Raw genomic sequence first — 23,939 nt, 5'->3', positions numbered from 1 at the left:
TCCGCAGCCCCTCCCGCCACCGCCGCGCCCGGCCAGCCAGAGGAGAGCGGGGTGGGGCCCTGCGCAGGCCACGCCCCCACTCTTCTCGGGCCCCGGTCGCGTCAGAAACGCGCAGGGCACCACGGGAGATAGAGTCCTCAAGTCTGGGATCTCCCTTAAATGAGCTGCCTGGTGCCCTACAACTCCCAGGAGGCATTGCGGCTCAAAGGGCCGCGGGGCGGCTTCGGGGCGTAGGCAAAGGCATAGGGGAGCCTAGGTGCGCAAAGGCCTAGGGGAGCTGTAGTCTGGTTCTCAATCTCCGTGCTGCCAGTGGGTCTTTTCCTAAAGCCTCCTTAAGGGGAAGTTTAGAGCCCCGCGGGCTGGGAGTGGGACAGTCACCCAAAGCGGAGGGCTTACATCAGAATCAAGCTTTGTGGGCACTCCAGAGTTTGGGCCCTTAGCGAGATCCCAGACAACACGTTTTGGACCTGAAGAGCTGCAAAATTCAGGGCGACTGATCCCTCCAGCCGGCTGGCTCCACCCCTGCCTCAATTTCTTCCCCGATTGCTGGCGTGCCGTCGGGGTGAGTCAGGGCGAATGCCAGGGCGGAGGCAGACGGTGGTTAGCCTAATTACGGCTGTTATTGCGATGATTATGCCACCTTTACACAGTAGTCACTGCTTTATTACCAGGCTGGCACCCTCCGGGGGCTGGTTTTAGCAACCCGAGAGACCGCGGTGCCACCGACACGAGGCCCGAACCCGTAAACCGGCCTTGCAGCCTGAGGGCTACAAGGATGCCCGCCTCCGAGAATTACCCCTCCCCTTTGTTTTGAAGTAGAACCAATCCCGGCACAGCGAGTTTAGTTTTAAAATAACCAGGGCTGTGGCTGGGGCCTGCCCCCCACTTAGGGCGGGGCCGGGGCTCCGGTTACATCAGCCACTGCTAAGGCTGTGGCCGGGGGAAGTAGCAGGTAATAGAAACTTGGCCAAGGGCCCGGGAGATTACTGACATCTTGACTCTCTTGCCAAGCCATCTATCTCTCTTGCTTTTTAGGGCTCTTGCAGTCGGCAGAGAGTAAACACACTCAGCGACAGAAACCAGTGTACAAAGACACTAGAAAGGCAGAGTGGAGAAGCAGTTAGTGTTGCTGGGCTGGGAGTCAGGACGCCAAGGTTCAGTTCTTAGCCCCATGGCTGTCTCATGATTCACCATTCACCCTATGTCCACTTCCCCTCTTTCACAAACATCGAGATGCTCTCACACAGTCAAGAAATAAAAAAGGCCCTTCCCGCCAGATCTCAGTTTTCCTTGGAAAACTACAAACAAGCAGCAGCAGTGGCTCACCTCTGGCGATCCTTTCAGGAGTTTAGACCCGGTGGAGTCCATGGCTTTCCCTCAACCACAAGGAGGGTGTCAGGTTACTGATCATTTGGTTGCTGTCCACATGGCATAACTCCCCAAAGCAATGGGAGTAGAAGGATCAAGATCTGCAAAAGGGCCGTAGCAAATCCAGCCAATTTTGTGGTCTTCAGTGGTTGAAAGGACACACGACTTCTCTCTTCTTGACCCTGTTCCACTGAAGGAAGGTTATACTGCAGAGGTCAACTCCAGCCAGTGGCACAGCCCCTCCAGAGAAACTAACAGAGGCTGAGACTGAGGAACTCAGTAGGAGATCTCAAGAAGGATGGGGGTGGGAAGGGAGAGCCAAGTCCATTACCCCAGCATTCTCACCACCACCAGCTCTGGGCTCTCTTGATAACCAGGGCCTGCTGCACTCACCTGATAACACTCGTCCTCTCGTCTTCTGGAGTCTTTCAACCACCCAACACACAATTTCATTTCCTCCATCCCAATCCCCTTGTCTCCTAAGTAGAGAACTTCTTTTTAAGAGATGGGAGGGGATAACCCATTCTGATATCCCATTCTTGAACAATATAACTTACCACAGACAGGAGTGAAGGCTGGCAGAAGAGTAAACTAAACGGGGTTGGTCCTGGGAGGATGGAGGTGGTATATGTGTTTGGTTTCCTGGAGGGGTTGCTTATGAAGTGCTTATGAGGTGGTTGGCTATGAAATTACACATACACACATACACACACACACACACACACATTTTTTCCTGGTATGTAATTAGTCATTTATTCTTGGTGTATAGTAACTTACAGAAGTTTTAAATTCAGATTTAGCAATCCTTCCGTTTGTACTTTATTTTGTGTCATGCATAGGGTAACCTCACTCCTAGATTATGAATTATTCCTCAATATTTTCTTCAAGGAGTTTTGAGGTTTAATTTTTACATACTTTTAAAATTAAGTTATTTATTTATTTTGAGAGAGAGCACATGAACAAGGGAGGGGCAGAGAGAGAGGGAGAGAAAGAATCCCAAGCAGACTCTGTGCTGGTGGTGCAAGGCTCAAACTCAGAACTGAGCCTAAATCAAGAGTCAGATGCTTAACCAACTGAGCCACCTAGGAGCCCTGAGGTTTATTTTTATGTTTAGATCTTTAATCCATTTGGAATTTATCCTTATGTAGGAACTAATTTGATTTTTTTCCTTTTGAATGGATAAGGAGCTGTCTCAAGTTTCTTGCTTTGAAAAGTCACCCTCATCATATACTAAGATCTACCTATACATGGATCTGATTCTGAAAACTCTCCTATTTTATTATTTGTTTGTTTATTCCTGATCCAACAGCACAGTATTTTAATCATTGTACTTTTGTGGTATGTTTTGCTCTCTGCTCCTGACTTCCTGAGACACACCTCTCTTTGGCCTCCATGACCTGGCACTTGTTTATTATTCATTATACCTCTCTGGTCACTCCTTAGTCTCCTCAACGGTCTCTTCTCTCTCTGCTCATCCCCTAAATATTAGTGTCTTCAGGATCCTAGCTTATTCTTATTCTACTTGCCTTCCCTGGGTGATCTTGTACACTCCTACACTGACGACTCTCAAATACATCTCTATTCTCAATGGTGTTCCTAAATATCTCTTCACTGTCCAATGGAACAGCAAACTCAATCTATCAAAAACAGAACTCATCTTTTCTCCATACCTATACACCAGTAAACCTGGTCTTTCTTTAGTGTTCCCTCTTCACTGAATGACACAACTAGCCATATAGTTGCTCATCTCAAAAAAACCCTGCTTGTAGTCGCTATCTCTTCTCCTCTTCCTGGGAACAACCACCAAATCATGTTCACTGGACCTCCTAAATAGATCTAGGGTTCACCCAATTCTTTCCACCCCACTGTGACTACCGTTGTTCAGGCCTGTTTCACCAATACACTTGGGTAACTGCAGTCACTAGCTTTAATTAGCATCCCTGCCTCCTCTCTCATTCTCCCTGTAATATAATCTATTCACTGCAGCCAGTGTAGAGATTAAATTTATAAATGTAATCATGTCACTCCCCTACTTAAGCTTTCAAAGCTTCCTCATCCCCCTACAGGATCAAGTTCAAACTTTTTAACATGGCTTATAAAGCTTTGCCATAATATGGATCCTGTTTGTCTACCGCAGCCTTAACTCTTTTTATACTGTGAACTCTTTTCATTCCTTGAATGAAGGATGCTTATATCTTTCAAGGTCTCCAGGATACCTAGGCCCTCCTCTTTACCTTTACGCATCCTATAGGTCACAGTTTCTTGGGCACATTTCCTCTGGGACCACCCTTGTCTCCCACATCATCTAGGTGAAGCGCCCGGTTCTTCGCATCCACAGCCCTTGCACACTTCACTGTATATAACTGATCACGTGCTCGTCACGTGGTATCGTGTTTATAGGTAGCAAGCTCCTTGACGACAGCGACTGCCTCTTGCTTGTTTGCCAGAGTCTCCAGCACCTAGGACAGGGCCTGGCACGAAGTAGGTGCACAGCGAATAGTGAATGCAGGAGAGAATGAATGCGTGAGGTCGAGGGTCCTCAGGAAGGCGGCAGAGCTTGGTATCTGAGAGAGCGTGGGTTCTCTGTGCAGGAAGGGCTCGGTGTACCTGTGCGGGAGTGTTGCTAGCGAGCACAGGGATCAAATCCCAGCTCCGCCCAGCCTCCACTACTGAGGCTGTGCCGTGCCCGGGCCCGCCCTAGCCGAGCCGGAAGTGGAGGCGTGGGTTTCCCATGATACCCCGCGGGGCGCCCATTCAAACCGCACGGAGAAGAGGGAGGAGGTCGTGATGGCGGCTCCGGAGCCGGAAGTGCTGTGCCCGGGCTCAGTACCTGGTAAGGACGGGGGTCCCGAGCTCGGGGAGCCCAGGGGACCTGTTTCTTCTCTACGCCACCCCCCAGTCTTTTAGCCCAAGGCCCTCTCTCTGGCCCGTCTTCCTTGTCCCCACTTCCTGGCTCCCGCCCGGCCCCAGACTCCATTGCCCCCTCGGTCTTGGATCCCATTGGTTCGCCCCCACTCTGTCTTCCTTTCGACGACATTCTGGACCCCGCTTGATTACACTTACTGTAAACTATTTTCCCCAGATCAGGGATTCCACTTTCTGCAGGCCTGGTCATGGTGTCTGAAATTCTCCCTTCCCCTAGCTCCCATCTGGCGTCACTTAAATCCCCTTAGGCGTCTGGGGTCGGGAATCTCCTCGCAGCGACCCGCCCAGAAGTTTGCGGAGGGAATGTGTCGGGCTTTCCCCGCCGCTGTCCAAGGGACTGAGAAGACTGACTTTGGCTTTTAAGGTTTTCAAGTGTCTGTTTTGTCCCTCTGCGCACCTCCTAGAGTTGGAATGGTATGAGAAGTCAGAGGAAACCCACGCCCCCCAGGTAGAACTACTTGAGACTGCCTCCGCTCAAGAACCTTCCATCCCTTCGGAGCCCTTTCGCCCCAGAGACTGCATGGTGCCAGTGGTGTTTCCCGGGCCTGTGAGCCAGGAAGGCTGCTGTCGGTTTACTTGTGAACTTCTAAAGCATATCATGTACCAACGCCAACAACTGCCTCTGCCCTATGAGCAGCTTAAACACTTCTACCGAAAACCTTCTCCCCAGGTAGGCACAGGCTTTGGGAGAAAGCTGTTGTGAAGATGGTAGACAGATGAACAGGGGTTCTGAGGAGTCTGCAGGGTCTGTCAAGCCTAAGCAGCTGTAGGGAATGTGTTTCAACCCCATGACTTCAGTCAGTTTCTCCTCACCCTGCACTATGATAGTCTAACCTTTCTCCATTTTCTCTTCCCGAAATTACTGTGTTGCATTTTGGCGTCATGAACTGACCCGGTAATTTTACTGTCTTTTCTCCCCTGCTTTTTTTTTTTTTTTTAAGTTTATTTATTTGAGAGAGAGAGTGTGTGTGAGCAGGGGAGGGGCAGAGAGAGAGAGGAAGAGAGCATCCTAAGCAGGGTTGGCAGGGTCAGCGCAGAGCCCAACCTGGGGCTCCAACTAACAAACTGTGAGATCTTGACCTGAGCCGAAATCAAGACTTGGCTGCTTAACCAACTGAGCCACCCAGGTGCCTCTCCTGTTTCTTTATGATAGCATCCTGTTGTTTCCTGTCTATTTGATTTTCTTTTACTTGAGGATATTACTGTATTTTTGAAATTTTCCTCTGTTCCTTTCAGTTTCTTCCGGATTCCTTTTTCTATTTGTTTTGGTCTCTGTCATGTTCAAGGCTTTTATTCTGTCTCTGGTGAGGGGCACCTGGGTGGCTCAGTCGGTTGAGTGTGTGACTTTGGCTCAAGTCATGATCTTGCATCGTGGGTTCCAGCCCTACATTGGGCTCTGTGCTAACAGCTCAGAGCCTGGAGCCTGCTTCAGATTCTGTCTCCCTCTCTGTCCCTCCCCCACTTGCTCTCTGTCTCTGTCTCTCTCTCAAAAATAAATAAATATTTTTTTTAAAAAGCATAAGTAAGTGGAAGTTTCTGTATGTATATATAGCTGGGCCTTGTGAGCTGATAGCCTTCATTTTAAGGATGCTGGGTAGGAATCTAGTGGTCTCTTTGGAGGACTCCAAAACATCAATATTGGAAAGTCATCTGTCTGGAGAAGACTGGGTGGAGAAAATTGGCAAGTGATCTAAGAGTCCTCACACGGTTTTCACCGAGTCCCCCTCTTTTCACTCCTCTGTGATGCCTGAATTGCCAATTCCTAACCCTTTCTGGGATTCTGCAATGTGAATCAGTTTGCTTTCATGGGGGTTCCCTCTGTTAGCCCTTGGTAATCAGCTCCCTTGAATTCTTCTATCTGCCTTCTATTTTCCAAAAATTTGTTGTTGCCTTTGTTTGTTTCCCAGTTCTCTGAAATAGTAGTATTTCAGATGGGACCACAAATAAGCATATGTTCAAGTTTTCACATTTAACTGGAAGATCCAACTGCAGAATCACCTTTCTTAAGCCAAATTATCCTCATTTCCTGTTGTCACTCATGGCAGAGCAAAATTTACTACCTGCCATTCCACCAAATCTTGACTATTTTAGTTGCTTATTTCTGGATGCCCTCCTGCTTCAGAGTACTGTCTTTCTGTTCTAAGCATGGGAGAAAGTATGGTTTTGTACAAAGACTACATTTTTCCATTTTGACATATTGCCCTCTGATAAAACCCAGTGTCTTGGCTGTGGAAGCCTAGTCCCGGAAGTCTGCTGCATCCCAACAGGGGTCTTCAGAGGGCATTAGCTTCCCCCATTTGTCCTTCCCTTTCACCATTCTTTTTCCTCACAGGCAGAGGAGGTGATGAAGAAGAAACCTCGGGCCGCTGTTGAGGTGAGCAGCAGGAAATGCCAACAAGCCCTGGCAGAACTGGAGAGTGTCCTCAGCCACCTAGAGGGTCTCTTTGCCCGGACACTAGTACCCCGAGTGCTGATCCTCCTTGGCGGCAATGCCCTAAGTCCCAAGGAGTTCTACGAGCTTGACTTGTCCCGCTTGGCCCCCAACAGCATGGACCAGAGCCTGAGCACAGCAGCTTGTTTGCGCCGTCTCTTCCGAGCCATTTTCATGGCCGATGCCTTCAGTGAGCTACAGGCTCCTCCGCTCATGGGCACCATTGTCATGGCACAGGGGCACCGTGACTGTGGAGAAGACTGGTTTCGACCCAAGCTCAGCTACCGAGTGCCTACCCGGGGCCACAAACTGACTGTGACCCTATCCTGTGGCAGACCCTCTATCCCAGCCACGGCCTGGGAAGATTACATCTGGTTCCAGGCACCAGTGACACTTAAAGGCTTCCATGAGTGAATGGGGGTGCTGCTTAATCGTGAGCACAATGGCTTCAATTACCTTTCCCCCTGTGGCACCAGGTCACCCATCTCTTGCTTAGAGCTAGAGTGGCTTCCTGGTGAGAGGAATGTTCTGTTCTTGGGCCGCCTGCCTCCCCTCCTCAGACTTCCTGGTGGGCCGATTGTATGGCTGTGGCTGTCATCATTATCATTGAGTGACATCTCTTTGAATCAAAGGTTGGTTTTCCCAGAAGGTGCTGGGTGAGGCATTTCTGTTCAGGGATGGAAAACAAATACGAGTCCATAGACAAACACTCTTATGGAAGTGGCCCTTTTAAACTTTTCGCCGTGGTCTTTCAGAATTTGTACGAGGGACATAATGAAGTTAAATGTAAAAGTGAATGGATCCATATTAAATTATCCTGAAACTCTTGTTTTAAAGATTTCCAGGGTTAAGACGAAAATATTTTCTCTTTCTTCTTGGCCTCTTATGCTCCGGGGCTTCTAGGATCTTTACGACCAATAGTTCTTTCTCTTTGTCAGCCCCAGGCTGCCCTGGGAAGTTAAGTGACTTGGCCAAAGTTCTATAACACTCTGATGTCAGAGCTGGGACTAGAGTCCTCATCAGCTGACTCCTAGCCTGACCCCCTTTCCTTGCCACATACCAGTATTTGTGATCATTAAATTATGTGTGCCAATGGTCACACAGGGGAAGGGGGCTGAGAGACTGGGCTGGGAGAGCGTATTTGTAAAGCCTGTGGGATCCGCTCTTGAGGCCAAATGGCCCTTTGGGGATTCTGCCCAGCCTGTCTCCATTGCAGCTGTCTGGTGGCTGCGGGTAGTTGCCGTTGGTAGTATTATCCTCAGGCAAACCCAGCTCTCTTGCCTGCGGCAGTTTCTCAGCTGCACCTCTGAACTGGCCAGCCTCATCCCTGCTGTTCTCTCTGGCTTGCCGGTGTCCTGACTGCTAAGCATTGACGTGCTTAGTCCCTGAGAATAGCTGCTTATTTCTTGGAAGCAAATTGAAGACAGAATCCTTACTCTGCTGGTGTTGGAGATAGGTAGGGGTGTGTGTGTGTGAGAGAATAGGGACAGTATAAATATATACTACTTTTTATTTTTAAGAAGAATGTTTTCGTCTTTTAAGAAAAAAAAATAGTTGATATTTTATGTTACATTTGAAGCACTTTACATACATTTTCTCGTGTAACAGCCTTCCATAGTACGTATTGTTCCCAGTTTATAGATGAGGCTTGGGGAAATTGAACAGCTTGCCTGCATGGTGAAACCTGAATTCTAACCCAGTCCACTTGGCTCAGAGGCTTAGTGCTGTACGCTGTGCTGGACGTGCTGTGTGGTCTTACTCTGAAATAGTTAACCTCATTCAGTCTGCCAAAAGTGGTAGCGTTGGAAAGCCTCAGGACTCCCTTCTCTGGCTTCACACTGGGTCCTGACAAGGAACCTGCCCTTAATAAGTGGTAAGTAAATCTGGATTCAATGAGAACAAAAGGTTTGGGTTATATTCAGTGCTGTGACCGATGAAAGCGTATTCCACCAGTTAGAATTTTTGCTGGTTTTCTATCCGAGGATGTTGCCTTACAAAAGAGGAACAGGGCCGTATCTCCCACTTGGGAATGCACAGGCTGAGGGGTCTGACGGGGGGAGGGAGAGTTTTCACCGAGGGAGTTAGAAATTGTTTTGAGATGGAAGACACATTAGACTGTCCGCTCCCTCAAATTTTAAAAGCCTTCATAAATGATGCCCAGATAATCAAAACAAAGTAATTATCCGGGTAATTTAGACACTTATTTCTCTCTCGGCTTGGCACTGGGGCTCAGATCATTCTGATTTCATGAGTCCTCTCCAAAGGAATCCAGAAATGAGATCAGTTAATATCAACAACAAGGCCAATCTCCTTCGCTGATGACAAGCTTGCTGAGGCTTCTGTTCATCTAGTTGGCCTTGGCTGGGGACTCCAGAGGTGGATGTGGAGCAGGCTCTAGCCCAGGGAGTGAGGAGCCCCAGCTGCAGTGGGATTCTGGCCATTTATGTGTTGCTACCATTTGGGCCTAAAGGCAACAGTTGTGGAGCTCAAGATAGCTAAATGTAGGTGGCAGGTGATGTCATCCTTTTTGTACTTCTCATGAGGACTGAAGAGAATGGTGGAACAATGGACCCCCCTTCTGTAGGGCTTGGCTTTGTAGGGTGGGGGCAGGGGGATTAGTTGTCATAGATTCCTAGGCTTTATTATTATTATTTTAATTTGTTTTTGAGGGAGAGAGCATGTGCAAGGGAGGGGCAGAAAGAGGGAGATAGGATCTGAAGCCGGCTCTGAGCTGTGAGCACAGAGCAGAATGTGGGGCTTAAACTCACAAACTGTGATCATGATCTGAGCCGAAATCAAAGTTGGCTGCGTAGCCCACTTGAGCCACTCAGGTGCTTTTAGAGCCAAGAGGATCACATAATACTTTCTTTACACAATTCTTTTTTTTAATTTTAATTTTTATTTATTTCTAGGAGAGAGAGAGAGAGACAGCGTGAGCAGGGGAGGGTCAGAGAGAGAGGGAGTCACAGACTGAAACAGGCTCCAGGCTCTGAGCTGGCAGTCAGCACAGAGCCCGACACGGGGCTCGAACCCACGAACTGCGAGATCATGACCTAAGCGAAAGTCGGACGCTTAACCGACTAAGCCACCCAGGCGCCCCTTTCTTTACACAGTTCTGAGGCTAAGAAGGGACACACTGGAGTGAAGTAATACAGCTAATGCCACGGTTGTGTTTTCTTCCCGAGCCCCCATTCCATATAGGGGACTCAATAAATGACAACTACTGGAAGGGCTCAGGAAAAGGCAAAAATATCCATGGACCTGGGGACTTAAAATCCCACACTGTAGCCTATCTATGTTAGGGGAAACTACGCCATTACTGTCACAGCTGAATACATGAGGTCCCCAACGCGAGAAGGAAAGAGTACTGGAGCTAGTGTGTCTCCCAGCTTTTCTGAAGGGCTGGGTGTGGAGCAGCGCTGGCCTGAGGCTCTGAGAGGGCGGGGCCCTCAGGCGGTGGGTGGAGTACTTCCTGCTGGGGGAGGGCAGAGCTTTGGTCTCCATGGAGACAGCTTCTCCTAGCAACCTGCCAGGCGTTGAGCAGAGTCTTGGGCGCAATGGACGCAGAGAGCCTCCTGCTGTCGCTGGAGCTGGTGTCCGGCAGCGGGCAGGGTCTCAGCCCCGACCGTCGGGCCTCGCTGCTTACCTCCCTTACGCTGGTGAAACGCGATTACCGCTTCGATCGGGTCCTCTTCTGGGGCCGCATCCTCGGCCTCGTCAGCGATTATTACATCGCACAGGGCCTGAGTGAGGACCAACTCGCACCACGCAAGACCCTCTACAGGTGGAGGCGGAGGCCCCGGGCTAGTGAAGGGGCCGTCACTGAGAGGCTGGGACGGGGTGGGTGTGGTTGGAAGCGAAAGGGGCGGGGCCTACAGGGACCGGGGAAGAGCGGGGAGCAGGGGCGGGGGCAGGGGGAGGCGTGCAATTTGGAGGCTGGCAGGTTTATAGTAGAGGCCGGGCTAAGAACGAAGGCAGAGCAAGGTGAAAGTTCCCAGAGAATGGAGACCTGGTGTGGACTCTAGGTACAGTCCTGTCATTGGGAAGAGCGCAGTTTGCAAAGGGTTATAGAAGGCCTGGAAGGTAATGAGGTGCTGTTTGGCACAGGGTCTAGGAGCATCTTCGGTGGAGTAGGAGTTGACTCACAAAAAGAGGCGGTCTAGGAAGTAGAGAACGAATGCAGAATAGTAGAGGAGGGATAACGGGGAAATTCCCTGGACACTACCATACAGGGCTATCCCGCCTGTCTTGACTACCCCCAGCAATGTTGGAAAGCTCACCACCTTACAAAACAACCAGTGCAGGCCGCAGGGAGTTGGAGACCTCATGTATCTGTCATGCATCAATGCAACATTGATTGGATGCATTCTGTGTAGACAGGGTTACAGAGATGGCCAAAACTCACCAGTCTCCAAGTTAGTCACATCCTAGGAAGGAAGACCGACACATAACCCAACAATTACAGTAAAGTGTTTTAACACCAGAACAGAAGTGCATACAAAGGGGGACCAAGGCCTTCTAGAGAGCAATTAAGATCGCTAAGGGAGTAAGAGATCTGTTGAGATCTGAAAGCTGATCAGGAGTTCCTCAGGGAAGGTGTGAGGGGAAGGCATGCCAGTTAGAGGGGATGGTTCTGCACACTTGGCTGGAGTGGGCTTGGAGTGTTTGGGAGACCAGCAGGAGGTAAACCTGATAGTGGCAGGCAAGGGTGTCTCCATCCACAGGGTGGATGGAGAGGCTGGGGTGGGGGTGGGTTGAACTTTGTTCATAGGGTATGGGGAGCCATTGAGGGGCTCAGCAAGAAGAGCCTGTTTAGATCTGAGTGGGCAGGCCAGCCTGGAAGTGGGTGAGCATTCAGGAGTGTGTTGCAGTGTCCAGATGAAGGAGACTGAAAGGGAGAGGCAGCTGAGGGAATGTAGGGGAGGAGATGGGTGGGAAAGATGTAAGCGGTAGCACTGACAGGACTTGGGCCTGAATGGGGCAGGTCAAGGCTGACCCCTCCTTCCAGCTAAGGCAGTTGGGTAAGTGCTGGTGCCACCCACTGGGGCAGAAATCAGGAAGCAGGACTAGGGAAACCCCCATTGAACTTGGTATGAGGTGACTGGGGAGCAGGGCTGTAAGGAGGCATATTTAAGTACAAATCTGAAGTCCTGACAAAAAGTCTGGACTGAAGATGGGGATTTGGGACTCATTTTGTTCCATGAGATTTTATTTCTTCAGCACCGACTATGTGCCAGGCAGTGATCTAGGCACCAGGAATTCAGTAGTAAATGAGAGAAAGTCCTTGCTTTTATAGAGTTTACATTATAGCGTGCAAGTGTGTGTGTGTGTGTGTGTGTGTGTGTGTGAAGAAACAATAAATAAACACATACATTGCATGTCTGCTGGTGCGCAATGCTGAGAGGGATAGAGAATACAGAATGGGGTACAGTCTTAAACAGGGTGGTCAGGGGCGCCTGGGTGGCTCAGTCGGTTAAGCATTGGACTTCGGCTCAGGACTTCTCACGGTTCGTGGGCTGGAGCCCCGTGTTGGGCTCTGTGCTGACAGCTAGCTCAGAGCCTGGAGCCTGCTTCGGATTCTGTGTCTCCCTCTCTCTCTCTGACCCTCCTCTGCTCATGCTGACTGTCTCTCTCTCTCTCAAAAATAAATAAAACATTAAAAAATAATTTTTAAATAGGGTGGTCAGAGATAGTCTCTCTGTTAAGGTAACATTTGTGAAGAGGCCTGAAACAACTGAGAAAGTGAGCTATGTGTTTATCTGAAGGAAGAAAATTCCAGGCAAGTGCAAAGGGCTCCAGGCAGACATGTACTTAGTGCTGGTGGAACCCCACAGAAGCTAGTGTGACTGGAGGGGAGTAAGTGAGCAGGAGCATGGCAGGACATGAGGCCAGAGCGGTAAGGGACCGAGGACAGTCTTGCAGGGCTTTGTGGGCATTGCAAGGAGTGGGCTTTGTGGGTAGTGTGTGGAAACTTCTGCACAGAGACATGATCTGGCAGTTGGGTGGGAACGAGACTGAAAGGGGAGCAGGTATGGAATTGGGGAGACCAGTTAGGAGGCTACTGTAGTATTTAAGTAAGAGTCGATAGGGGCTTGGACCAGCGGGGAGCAGTGGAGTGGTAAGAGGTGATTGGATTTTGGATACCAACTAGGCAGTAGAGTCAGGTAGGCCAATCTGCAGAGAGAAACAGGGGTGAGAATAAATCCCTGGGAATATTCAGGGCAGTGAAGGAAGGAGAAAGGAGATGTCAAAGGAAACAAATGGAATGTACTTGTTGGTTTTTAGGTCCCATGGATGACCTCCTAAGCAGGTTTTTTTGGGGTGTGTGTGGGGACAGAAATGACCGTGTAGTGGGTAGAGTGAAGGTGAGGGGAAGCAAGGCTTCCACAGGGCAAGTTGTTCTGAGATATTTTAGTTATTTATTTATTTATTTATTCATTCATTCATTTATTTATTTAGCGAGCCTGGTGGAGAGGGGCAGAGGGAGAGAGAAAGAATCCCAAGCAGGCTCAATCCCACGACCCCTGGGATCATGACCCAAGCTGAAAACAGGAGTCGGGTGCTCAACCAGCTGAGACACCAAGGCACCCCTGAGATTTTTATTTTTTTAACTAAATAGGCTTCACACCCAACATGGGGCTTGAACTCACAACTTTGCTATCAAGTGTCGCATGCTCTACTGACTGAGCCAGCCAGACGCCCCAGTTCTGAGATTATTCTTCAGAGCTGGAGAGGGAGGAGAGGGGGATGGGAAGAGGATATTTTCTAGCGGGGCATGGATTTGGGGGCTGTTCATTTGGAAAGCTGAGAAGTTTTGATGTTGAGAAAGGAGCCAGCGGAGAGTGAAGGGCAGGAAGATGAGCAGCTGCCACACTGGCTGAGCGAGTTAGAATGGAGGGGAGGATGCCCTCTCCTGGTGGGAGGGGAGAGAAGCATCGGACTGGTCAGAGGATGGGCCCTGCAGCCTGAACGGGCTTTCCTGAGAAATGACGGGAGATGGCCAGGCTGTTGGTTCAGTAGGCAGGCTGAGCATGAATTTGGGGCTCAGCAAAGCAGAGGTGCCTGTAATTGAGGTTCTAGAAACGCATCAGGAATCTCACAGTGCAGATATCTAGGAAATAGATTCTTGGAATTTTGGCATACATAAAGCTTTTGTGAGCTTTTACAAAATAAAATGGAACTTGCGTCACACGTGGGGGTGGAGTGCACCACTGGCACTTACTGCCTCCAAGGGGAGAGAGCTGTGACTCTTTTCTTGGGCTTCATCCCTCAAGAGAAGGGGCAGTGGCAGGAAGCGTGAGTGAGGGGGAGTTGGAAACCAGGACCATGGGGATGTCGTTGGCAGCCTGAACTGCATGGAGTGGAGCCTCTTGCCCCCTGCCACGGAGGAGATGGTGGCACAGACGTCTGTGGTGAAGGGTCGCTTCATGGGGGACCCCTCGCATGAGTATGAACACACTGAGCTGCAGAAGATGAATGAGGGCGAAGAAGAAGTGGTGGTGAGTGAAGGCAAGAGAACAAAACAAGCCCGGGCCATTCAGAACTCGGGCCCATAGAAACTGTGGGGGCAACAGCATAATCCCACTCAGCTCCTGAGTGACAGCAGGGAGAGTGGGTGAGCCACTCCGTCAGCTGCCTGGCTCCGGGCAGGGGCTGGGAGAGGGGGTCTGCATTGCGCTCTGGGGCACTGGGATGTGCGTAGGCTCTCGTATCTTTTTTACGTGTTTTTCTTTTACTAGATGATATATCCAAAATGGTTTGAAATTTGAAGGTACAAAAGGGAAGTTAGCTAAAGTGTCCNTTAATATAACCATTTTACGTGCGTGCGTGTGTCCAAATCTTGCTATGCAAATTACAGTCTGGATCAGAAGCATTACCATGCCCTGCGAGGTAGAAATGCACAATCTTGGGCTAACATCAGGATCTGAATTTGAACACATTCCAAGGAGATTCGAATACACATTAAAGTTTCAGAAGCTCTACTTCCAGAGATTTTATATGAACCCACGCCTCAGCAGCTACCTTACCTCTACATATTCTGTCTTAATACAAAGCAAATGGCAGCCTGTGATACACACACTTCTGCACCTTGCTTTTTTCACCTGATATATTTTGGAGATCTTTCTATGTCAGGGCTCTAAAGAGCCTCCCCATTCTTTCAACCATTGCGTGAACATACCAAATTTCACGAGTCTTACTCATGGAAATGCATATCTCCAGGTTTTGGTTAGCTCTGACAAGCCGCGGCACAATGAATGACCTTGAACATAATGCTGTTTTCCATTTTACGTGCACGCTGTCTGTTCAATTCCTACAAATGGAATTGCTAGGTCAAAAAATAAGGAGCCCAACTTTTGAAACTAGGCAAACCTGGAATTCAAAATGCAGCCTTTGCCCTTGAACATGGATGATACCAAAAGTCTAGGTCTAGGCCTGTGATTCCACACCTGGCATCCCCACTCCTCTCTCCTTTCCCCCTGACAAATTTAACCCCCAAGTCTTATTCCTGTAAAATTGGGATTATAATTACTTTGTAGGCCTATGCATATTACATGAGGTGCCATATCTGAAGCCCCTTGCCTAGGCACATACTTAGTTTCTAATTTGTAAAAATTCTAGATGGCAGGTCACAGGAACTAGGTGGCTGAGTGACTCTCAGCGTCCCTGGTGACACGTTTTCCCTGTCAAGTGGTGCTTTTCTCACAGACACCTTCTGAAGTCCTTTTATTCAGGGTTGCCCTTGAAATTGACTGTAACCAAATTTCATCTGCATGAAAATGTTATAATAGCAGGTGATGCTTGAGAAATAATGTTAAGTTCAAGAGCAGGATCTGAAACAATATGAACTGTGACTCTAATTTTGTTTTAAATATATACGTAGAAAAAAAACTTGAAGGAAGTATACCAATATGTTATTCATGATTCTCTTTACAAAATTCGTGGGATTTTGTGTGGTTTTAATTCCTTTAAGTATTTTATTTTTTTAAAGTTTATTTATTTATTATTTTGAGAGAGAGAGAGAGTCAGTCAGTCAGTCAGGAGGGGCAGAGAAAGAGGGAGAGAATCCCAAGCAGGCTCTGCACCATCAGCACATAGCCTGATGTGGGGCTTGAACTCATGAATTGTGAGATCATGACCTGAGTCAAAAGAAACCAAGAGTTGGCTGGTTAACAACTGAACCAGAGGCACTCCTTCTTTAAGTATTTAATAAACTATTTCTATATTACCTAATATTTTACGGTGAGCATGATTGCTTTTATATTTTAAAAAGGCAAAATAAGAACATTTAAATATGATGATAGGATGGGATGTTTCTGGAAGAGTACATAAGAAACTGTTAATGGTGGTTGTTTCCAGTGAAGGCAGTTGGGGGGCTAGGGATGGAGGAAGAGAGACTGCTTTTTTAAAGTAGTTTTAAATACTGCACCATCAGTCTGCATTACCAATTTAAAAAAGAGGAGGGGGAGGGAGGGAATCAATCTTGAGTGGAGGGTAGGCGAGAGCATGATTTTCCATCGAGTTGGCATTACACTCTGGTGACTCAGGTCAGACGGTCACACAGGGCCTTTGCACTGTGGAGTGGTGAGTGGACACGGTACTCTGGCAGGATGGCTCGTCCTATCTCCTTAGGTCCAGATCAAGGAAGAGACCCGCTTGGTGTCTGTCATCGACCAGATTGACAAGGCCGTGGCTGTCATCCCCCGAGGAGCCCTTTTTAAGACCCCTTTTGGACCTATCCATGTCAATCGGACTTTTGAAGGTGAGTTCTCCAGGGCCCCTCTCAAGGGCAGGAGAGCGTCTCTCCCCCACGCATAGTCAGACAAACTCTGGGAATCCTGGGGAAGCTGCCCACTTCTTCAGAGAAAGAACAGCTGTGGCCATATCACTTGGAAAGATGTGCCCAATGGCCTGGCATCGGTGGTTGGCATGGGCTGCCCAGTCACTCTTTTCTGCCTGAGGGTTCTCCTACCTCAGCATTTGGCCACCTGGGTCCCAGGTTTTGTGTGGGGCTCGGCTCCTTGCCTTTCCCCACCTTCTTCCTTGATCTCTCCTCATTGCAGGGCCTGGGCCAAGCTTTGGCTGACACAACATTAACTCCTTTCTCTCCCTTTGGTTCTCAGTCAGTCTCTGAGTCCTTTGCAGGCCCCTCCATGTGGCCCCCTGCATGGAGAAACGGGGTGCTGTGGGGTTTGGGGCTGACCAGACCACCTCTTTTTAGGACTGTCCTTGTCTGAAGCCAAGCAGCTCAGTTCCTACTTCCACTTCAGGGAGCCTGTTCAGCTGAAGAACAAGACCTTGCTTGAGAAGGCTGACTTGGACCCCTCCCTGGACTTCATGGACTCCTTAGAGCATGACATTCCCAAAGGTACTAGCCTATTATTTTGAGGACATCGGATCTGCCCCCAGGTCAGAGCAGTGGGCCACGCCATCTGCCATTCTCCTCTGAGATTGGAACCAAGGGCCCGAGTGGAAACTGGTGGCTCACTGGAGGTCCCTGAGGGCGGGGGCTTCCTCAGGGCCCAGGACAGGCTCAGCTCATCATAAATAGTTGGCACATGTCTGCAGACAAAAGGAAGTACCGTCTTCCATGTGCTTCCACAGAAAGGAAGTCCCTCAGTGCCTCTTTCGATTTCCATATGGGTCTCGAAGGAGGCAGGTTGGGAATCCTCCCCCCAAACATCTCTGAAAAGATCCCTGAAAATACCGGCCACACATCCATCTCAGCTGTTAGTTCTAGATCCAGCGCTTGGCATACAGCTGCTGCTCAGTGAGTGGGTGCTGACCGACTGAAGGGCAAACCACCTGCTAAGGACGTGAGTTCTGTACATTTGCTTCCTGCCATGTGTGAGGTTCTTTTAAGTCTTAAAACGTATAGCCTCAGAGGTCTTCCCATTCTGAATTCAGGGCCCACCTGGCCCAGGCACACACCCAGAGTTTGGGGGTTGGGGGTCACAGAGACCCCATTGCCTTCCCCTGAGCTTCGCCAGTCCTGGGAAGACGCTCTTGCTTGGATGCCATAGCCCAGGACAGTTGCCAGGCTCTGGGCAACTGGGGGCCAGACTCAAGGTGCCAACGCAGCACCCCTGCCTCTTTTCCTCCCTGTGTTTGGTGTTTCTCCAGCTGGAAGGACCTGTTGTTGATGATGGCAATGACAGTGACAGCAATAAGGATGTAATGACGGTGCATAAAAGCAATGGCACTACTTGGGTGCCAGGCATTACACTCAGCCCTCTCCATCCCTTATGGTCACAGCCAACCTGGGAGGTAGATCCTGTAGCTATCCCCATTTTACAGGTGAAGAAACAGGCTTGGAGGGGTAAACCCAACAACAGAGCAAACGCTAGGACCTTAGACTCCAGGGCTCTGGCATGAACTGTGGTGTCAAGTAGATTAGCATTTCCTTTTAAGTGGATAGTGGGAGCAGCAGGACCATCCCCACGCCCACCACGCAGGGGAAACACTTCTGAGGGCCCGTGGCCACTCCCAGTCAGGTGAGAGTGGGGTGGCAGAGGGAAGGGCTCTGGAATCAGCCTGGACTGGGACCCCGAATCTGCCCCTTACTCGCTGTGTAAACCTCGGGCAGGCTCCTCAATTTCCTCATGCCTCCATTTCCTCAATCCTACAAGGGAATACGGACAGTTTCTACCTCATTGGGTTGTTGTGAGAACTGAGTGAGTGCATACGCAAAATGCTTATCACAGTGCCTCATGCACAGTAAGGACTCAAATGAAAACCGGTAATTATATTAGTGCTATTTTGAGCAGCAAAAAAGCCCCAGAGCTCAGTTGGGGCAGGCCTACGAGGATCCAGAAGGCCAAGGGGGCAGGAGCTGCCGGTGGCTTGTGAGCAGGTCTGGGACAATAAAGCACTGGTGCATGCAGGGATGCAATAGGGCCAGGCAGGGATCTGGAGGCCATTTCCTGGCTACTGCAGCACCCCAGGGGCCAGCGATGGTCCCAAGTGGGTATGGGGGTGTCAGCAAGGAATGGCCACTCTGGCCGCTGCCATCTGGGGGTAACCAAGTCAAACCTCCCGAAGCATAGAAAGGGGCTCCTGGACCTGTAGGGGAGATGAATATTGATAGGGGCCAGGGCACAAATGCCCCGTGAGACCCACTTTTCTCAGAGACTCTGGTTATCTCCCCCAACTCTGTGCTCCCAGTCTAATCCGGAAGCCAGAGGGGACAGCACGTCCCTGGTTAATAGAGGAAGCCAGGAACATTGTGGTGGCGGGACTCAGCACCCAGGTCTGTGGGGTGGGCTGAAAAGTCTTCTTAGTAGCCCTGATGTGGGGGCAGTAGCCCTGCCTCCCTGATCCTGGGAGTGGCTGGAAAGCCCTGCTCTGGGCCGGCTTCTCACCTGCAGCTGGATGCTCCACTCCCTCCACAGTGCTGGTGGAGTAGGGGCCTGACACTGGAGTGCCTCATCTCCTGTGGGGTGGGAGGAGAAGGGTGCTAAGGCCGTTGCAGCCAAGACCAAAGCCAGCTAGATGGGGTGTGGGTGCCCAGCAAAGTCTTCCTAAGGGAACCCCATCAACTCTGCCAGCCCTTTCATCTTGGATGAAGGGGCCACGGGAGGCAGCTGTCTCTCCCTGCAGCTGGGGTTTTAAGATACGGAACTCTGGGTGTCTTCCTAAAGGAGCTGGTCTAGTTGGCGAGTGAATTCATCAGGAGGTGTAGGACCTGGGCCTGGGAGGTGAGTGGGGCGCAGTGGCCTGAGGCCTTAGACATCCTGCCCTAATGGTGGGCCTTAGGGCTGAAGGGTCGACTGACGGTTCAGCTCCCAGGCTGCCCGTGACATGTGGTTTTGTCCTTGGTTGCTGAGGGCTCCTGGCGTGTGTGTGTGCGCGCGCGCGGCCTGAGGGGCGGTATGCCCCTGGCCTCACCTTGGGAAACCTTACAGCTTCTCGGCCTCCAGCTCCCTTGGTCCAGGAGCCACCCTCAGGATACCTCCAGGAGGTCAGCCCAGCTTTTCCTCGTGATGACCTGGTTGGGGCTGGAGTGTTGATTTTGTTCCCAGACAACCTTACCTGCCAAGGAAGGAGCAGATGCTGGGAGGCTGTGTACAAAGCAGATAGCAGCCATGGGAGCCTGTCTGCTTAGTGGGGCCCAGTTCTTCCCTGGGACATCAGCACTGGCTGGAGGGATGGAACTGGGCAGTCACTTTCTGCCCAGGTAGGATCAGTTCCTTTCTGGGACTAAGGTGACTGACCGGGGGACTCTGTGTCATCTGTTAGCAGGTATGGTTTAGGGTGGGCCTGTCCCTGGACTCCTGCTCTCTGTGCCTGTGGACGCAGGGCCAGCTCAGCAGCTTGTTCCTGGGCCAGCCATGGCCAAAGACAGGATGGGCAAGGATGTTGCCTGGGGCCACCACTGCCCTCCTGAGCTGGCCTGCTGTGCCCTGGGGTCCACAGCGTTTTGTGGGAGTGGGTACCTTTGGGGACAGAACCATTCTACCTGTGGATGAAGGGCAACAGCCGAGAGCTCTTGGAGCTTGGGCTGCAGTCAGGTGAGACAGATGGAGCACCATGTCAGGCTAGATATCTAGGCAGCACTCTTGCCATGCGGTGCTCCTTAACCTTTCACTCCATCAGCAGATAGCTACTGACAGGTGCCGTGTGCCGCACCGCAGGACACTGTCGTGAACAGGACAGACATGTCTTTGCTTCACAGAGGTTTGGAAAGACCAGGTGAAACTGGCTGGGTAGTAGAAATGTTAAGATAGAAGGTGGCTCAGAAAAATAGGTCACTGGTGCTTGGGGGGGCACCTCTTCTTGCCCCACTTGGGAGCTGGAGCTCCAGCACTGTGAGCCAGGCAGCAATGTCCAGTTCAGGCAGCAGAGGGCAGCAAGATGCCTGCCTGCCAGGAGCGCTACCTTTAAAATGTGGCCTTGGTTGGGGAGGAGGCAGGGGACAGGGGACAGGAACACTGCAAACAGGTGAGGAACACAGTGCCAGGATCAGCTTTCTCTGGGGGGGGGGTGCAGTCCCCACCCCCCCCAGTCCCTTGGAAGCCTGGCTGGCAGGTGCTTCGCCTTCCGGGCCAGGGGGTTTGACCACAGCTTGTGGCCCTGGTGTGGGGGGTGCGGCTGCTCTGAGAGAAGTGGTCCAAGGCTATTTCTGCGTGTGTGACAAGTTGTGTGGGGCTGGTTTGAGGAGAAAGTTTAAAACCACCTGCTGTTGTCTGGAGAGCCCTGTTCCCTAGTCTGGCCCCCTCTCTCCCTCAAACTTAAACCTCAGAGCTTTGCTACCTTTCTTCAGGAGGGCAGGAGAATGTAATTAGGACACATACCTTAGCCTGAGGCTGCCACTAGCAAAGTGAGACCCCTAGCCCTGGGGCAACCCATGAGGACTTCCTGCCAAGAGGCTCTACTCCTGATTTACCAACTTGTCCCCCACCACATCCTCAAAAAACATCTTGTAGAGGAGTGGCTGGCTGCATTTTTGGGAGACTTGGGAAAGACCAGGACCACAGGAAGTTACTTCCCCTGGAGTCTGAGAGGACACGATGCCAGTGGCTGGACCCAGCTTTCCAGCATTTGCAATAAAAGTGGGTGAAGGTGACAGCAAGTGCCTGGTTCTCCAGGTAGATGCTACGTGACTCCTGGCACGTTGAGTGTCTGTGTTTCCCTGGCGACCAGCTGAGCCAGGGACAAGGAGAGGACAGGAGTGTGACAGGAATGCAAGGGAGGGAGGGAGGAAGTGCTGTTGCCTGACTGGGCCCTCACATGCCACTTCCATTCTCCATCAGCACCCTTCAGCCTGCCTGGCACTGCCCCCTTACCCCAGTGGGGGCACTGCATTTCTTCAGTATTCCTGCCAGTGTCCCCTTTTGGTGGGGGTGGGCCCTGCTGATGAGCCTGGGCCCCTTCATCTACTGGGGAGCAAGAGGTAAGTGGCCAAACCCTAGGTGGGCAGCCCTGTGCAAGGGAAGGTCAGGAGCCAGTGCCAAGGTGCTGGCAAGTGTGAACCGAGAGAAGACTAGGCTGGGGGACTCCAGGCTTTCATTTCTGCAGGGCATTTGGCTCAGGCAGGCTGTAAGCTGCCCTCCCAGGTGGGCAGACACAAGTGAAGCAGAGCCTGATCCTTTTCAGTTTAAGAGAGCCATGGGGCTGTGGGCTCTGAGGGCAGGGACTGTCCCCAGATGATGCTCTGGGTGCTGTGTGTGTGACTGGGGGATTAGGGAACGTACCTTCCTGGGGTCTGTGCTTCTGGCAAGAAGCTGAATACAGGGCACTGGGGACACTTTGTTCTGTCACACCCTCGCTCATTACCCTCAGGCAATCTGTTTTCTGTACTGAGTGACTGGGAAAGCACCAGGCTAGGGCCTCTAGACTGAGGGCAGGTCTGGGAGGCAAAGGACCGCAGGTGCCCAGAGAGGCAAAGCTGTAGGAGTTGGGGGAAATACTACCCCCTTTTCCGGCCAGGGCAGTACCCCAGTAGGGGCTGATAACCCGGGCACCCTCTTCCTTCTTGATGCCACTGGTGCATGGCCTGTGTGGGCACTGGGGGAGTGGAGTGAAGCCCACCCCGTGGCTTCCACTTCACCTTCTCCTGAAGGGACAGTGGCACCGGGTGCAGGCTGCCGCAGTGCTGAGCTGGGCTCTGTGCTGGCGGCCCCTCCTGAGCAGGCCTGTGCCAGCTCACCTACATGCACCGGAGTTCTGGCTTTGACCGGGGGAAGGTGATGGCGCCCTGAGCAGGGTCAGGCTGCTGTCGGGCCCAGGTCTCTCAGATGCAGGGTGGCCCCTGGTGGGTGCGGACCAAGCTGTGAGGCTATTGGGTGTGGAGTGACCAGGGTGGGCCATGGCTGGAGGAGGCCTGTGGGAAGCTGGGGTGGTGGGAGCCAAGCAGCCGGGCCGAGCTGGCAGCCGATGAAGGCCTCAGTGCAGCTCCCAGCGCATCACTGGCTGGTCCAACACCAAAACCTTCAAAGCATTTGCCTTCCTGGCAGGGCCTGGAGCAGAGCTGCGGCTGGGCCGGGGAGAGGCCTCAGTGCGCAGGGGAATAGAAGCCCCAGATCTGCATCCAGAGGAGATTTTCCCAGGCTCCTTCCTCCCACACAGGGGCTCCCTCCCTTGGTTCTGGAGCTGGATCAGGCCCTTCCCGCCAAGTCCTCATGGCTGCACAACTCAGCCTCGGGCTGGGCTGCTCCTGTCTGGGGAGCAAAAATCCAGGGCAAAACCCAACACACAAAAAGGCTCATTAGCTGCAGCCCAAGTCCCCTCCCGCCAAGCGTGGCTCCCAGTCTACCAGCTGCCAGGAAGGGCTATTGAGTTGGGAGGCCTGAAACAGCGCTACTTCTGTGTACCCCTGGTCGGGTCTAATCCATATCTAAGCAGAGGCTTCTGGGGCTGCGGAAGAGAAAGCAAAGCGGCAGAGGGCAAACTGCACCAGGACTGCAGGCCACTGGTGACTGCCCCTCAAATAGGGTGAGGAAGCCTGGTGAAAGCCTCCCCAAGCAGGGCCCCATCTCCCCTGCCTGCAGACTCCACTTCCTCCCCCACTCAACCTTTAACTAGACTTGCTGACAGGAACAAAATGGACTGGGGTGTGCTTTACCTCTTTTCATTTCCTTTGCCCTCCCGCTGGAAGTGGTTTTAATGAGCAGTGAAATGGCTAAAAGGCAATCAGGAGGAGTAAAGTGCCAGATAATTAAATTGTCTTCTCTTTTCCCACTGCAACCTTAGCACCCGGGCCAGGCTGCCCAAGGAGCTGGGGACCTCTGCACACAGGGCAGGGCTCTGCTCCATGGCATCCAAGGCCTCCCCTCCTGCCCGTCTCTTCCCAGGGTCCTGGAGCATCCAGATGGAGAAGGGCAACGCCCTGGTGGTGCTGCGCAGCCTGCTCTGGCCAGGCCTCACCTTCTTCCATGCTCCCCGCAGCAAGAACTGTGGCTACATCTATGTGGGCACCGGTGAGAAGAACATAGACCTCCCCTTCATGCTCTAGGAGAGGGGGTCAGCCTGGGGAGTTTATATGTAGAGTCTAAACATTGTTTTCATAAATTGTCGTGAATCTGGTCTGTTTGTTCTGTTCTGCTGCTTCTCCACACCTCTACCTCCATCTGGTTTCCAGGCTCTGAGGAGAGGCCTCTGCTTTGGGAGACCCAGCTCTGGATCAGTGGCACAGGGCTGGAATGTGCTTATGAGATATGATGGGGTGTGGAAATTGCTGGGGAAGGAGGGGACAGCCATGAGCCCTCTGAGGAAGGAA

The 23,939-nt window shown here is 51.4% G+C and overlaps 3 protein-coding genes and 1 long non-coding RNA gene across 6 annotated transcripts in view; 3 read left to right on the top strand and 1 right to left on the bottom strand.

The window, feature by feature from the left end:
• GTPBP2 (GTP binding protein 2) overlaps window positions 1–1,346 on the bottom strand; it is a 13,148-nt gene extending 11,802 nt beyond the window's left edge. Inside the window, exon 1 of one of the 2 annotated variants that reach the window (XM_077764888.1) lies at window positions 1,327–1,346. The gene's annotated coding sequence lies outside the window, so the exon portion shown is untranslated. The remainder of the gene's footprint in view (window positions 1–1,326) is intronic. The other variant, XM_077764887.1, reaches the window with a different exon arrangement.
• On the top strand, window positions 130–1,276 carry LOC144232162 (uncharacterized). The gene is made up of 2 exons (XR_013335321.1): window positions 130–562; window positions 1,036–1,276. It is a non-coding gene; the product is annotated as an uncharacterized LOC144232162 (long non-coding RNA).
• A 2,604-nt stretch (window positions 1,347–3,950) lies between the features above and the next one.
• MAD2L1BP (MAD2L1 binding protein) lies at window positions 3,951–7,583 on the top strand. Its single transcript, XM_077764890.1, has 3 exons — window positions 3,951–4,201; window positions 4,698–4,963; window positions 6,626–7,583. Exons 1-3 carry the CDS (start codon window positions 4,156–4,158, stop codon window positions 7,136–7,138), a joined length of 825 nt encoding a protein of 274 aa, XP_077621016.1. The 5' UTR covers window positions 3,951–4,155; the 3' UTR covers window positions 7,139–7,583.
• A 2,655-nt stretch (window positions 7,584–10,238) lies between these two features.
• Window positions 10,239–23,746, top strand: RSPH9 (radial spoke head component 9). 2 transcript variants are annotated; one of them, XM_077764892.1, is made up of 5 exons: window positions 10,239–10,508; window positions 14,070–14,223; window positions 16,361–16,484; window positions 16,944–17,090; window positions 23,515–23,746. In XM_077764892.1, the coding sequence occupies exons 1-5, from the start codon at window positions 10,282–10,284 to the stop codon at window positions 23,673–23,675; spliced, it is 813 nt and encodes a 270-aa protein (XP_077621018.1). In that variant the 5' UTR covers window positions 10,239–10,281; the 3' UTR covers window positions 23,676–23,746. The 2 variants fall into 2 exon arrangements, with proteins under 2 accessions (XP_077621018.1, XP_077621017.1); XM_077764891.1 differs by having other exon boundaries at window positions 16,355–16,484.
• The last annotated feature ends 193 nt before the right edge of the window (window positions 23,747–23,939 follow it).

Source organism: Crocuta crocuta, unplaced genomic scaffold (assembly GCF_008692635.1).
Source record: "Crocuta crocuta isolate KB4526 unplaced genomic scaffold, BGI_CrCroc_1.0 scaffold44, whole genome shotgun sequence".
NCBI lineage: Eukaryota > Metazoa > Chordata > Mammalia > Carnivora > Hyaenidae > Crocuta > Crocuta crocuta.
The sequence above is the reverse complement of the archived record's forward strand: the minus strand, read 5'-3'. Positions and strand labels throughout refer to the sequence as shown.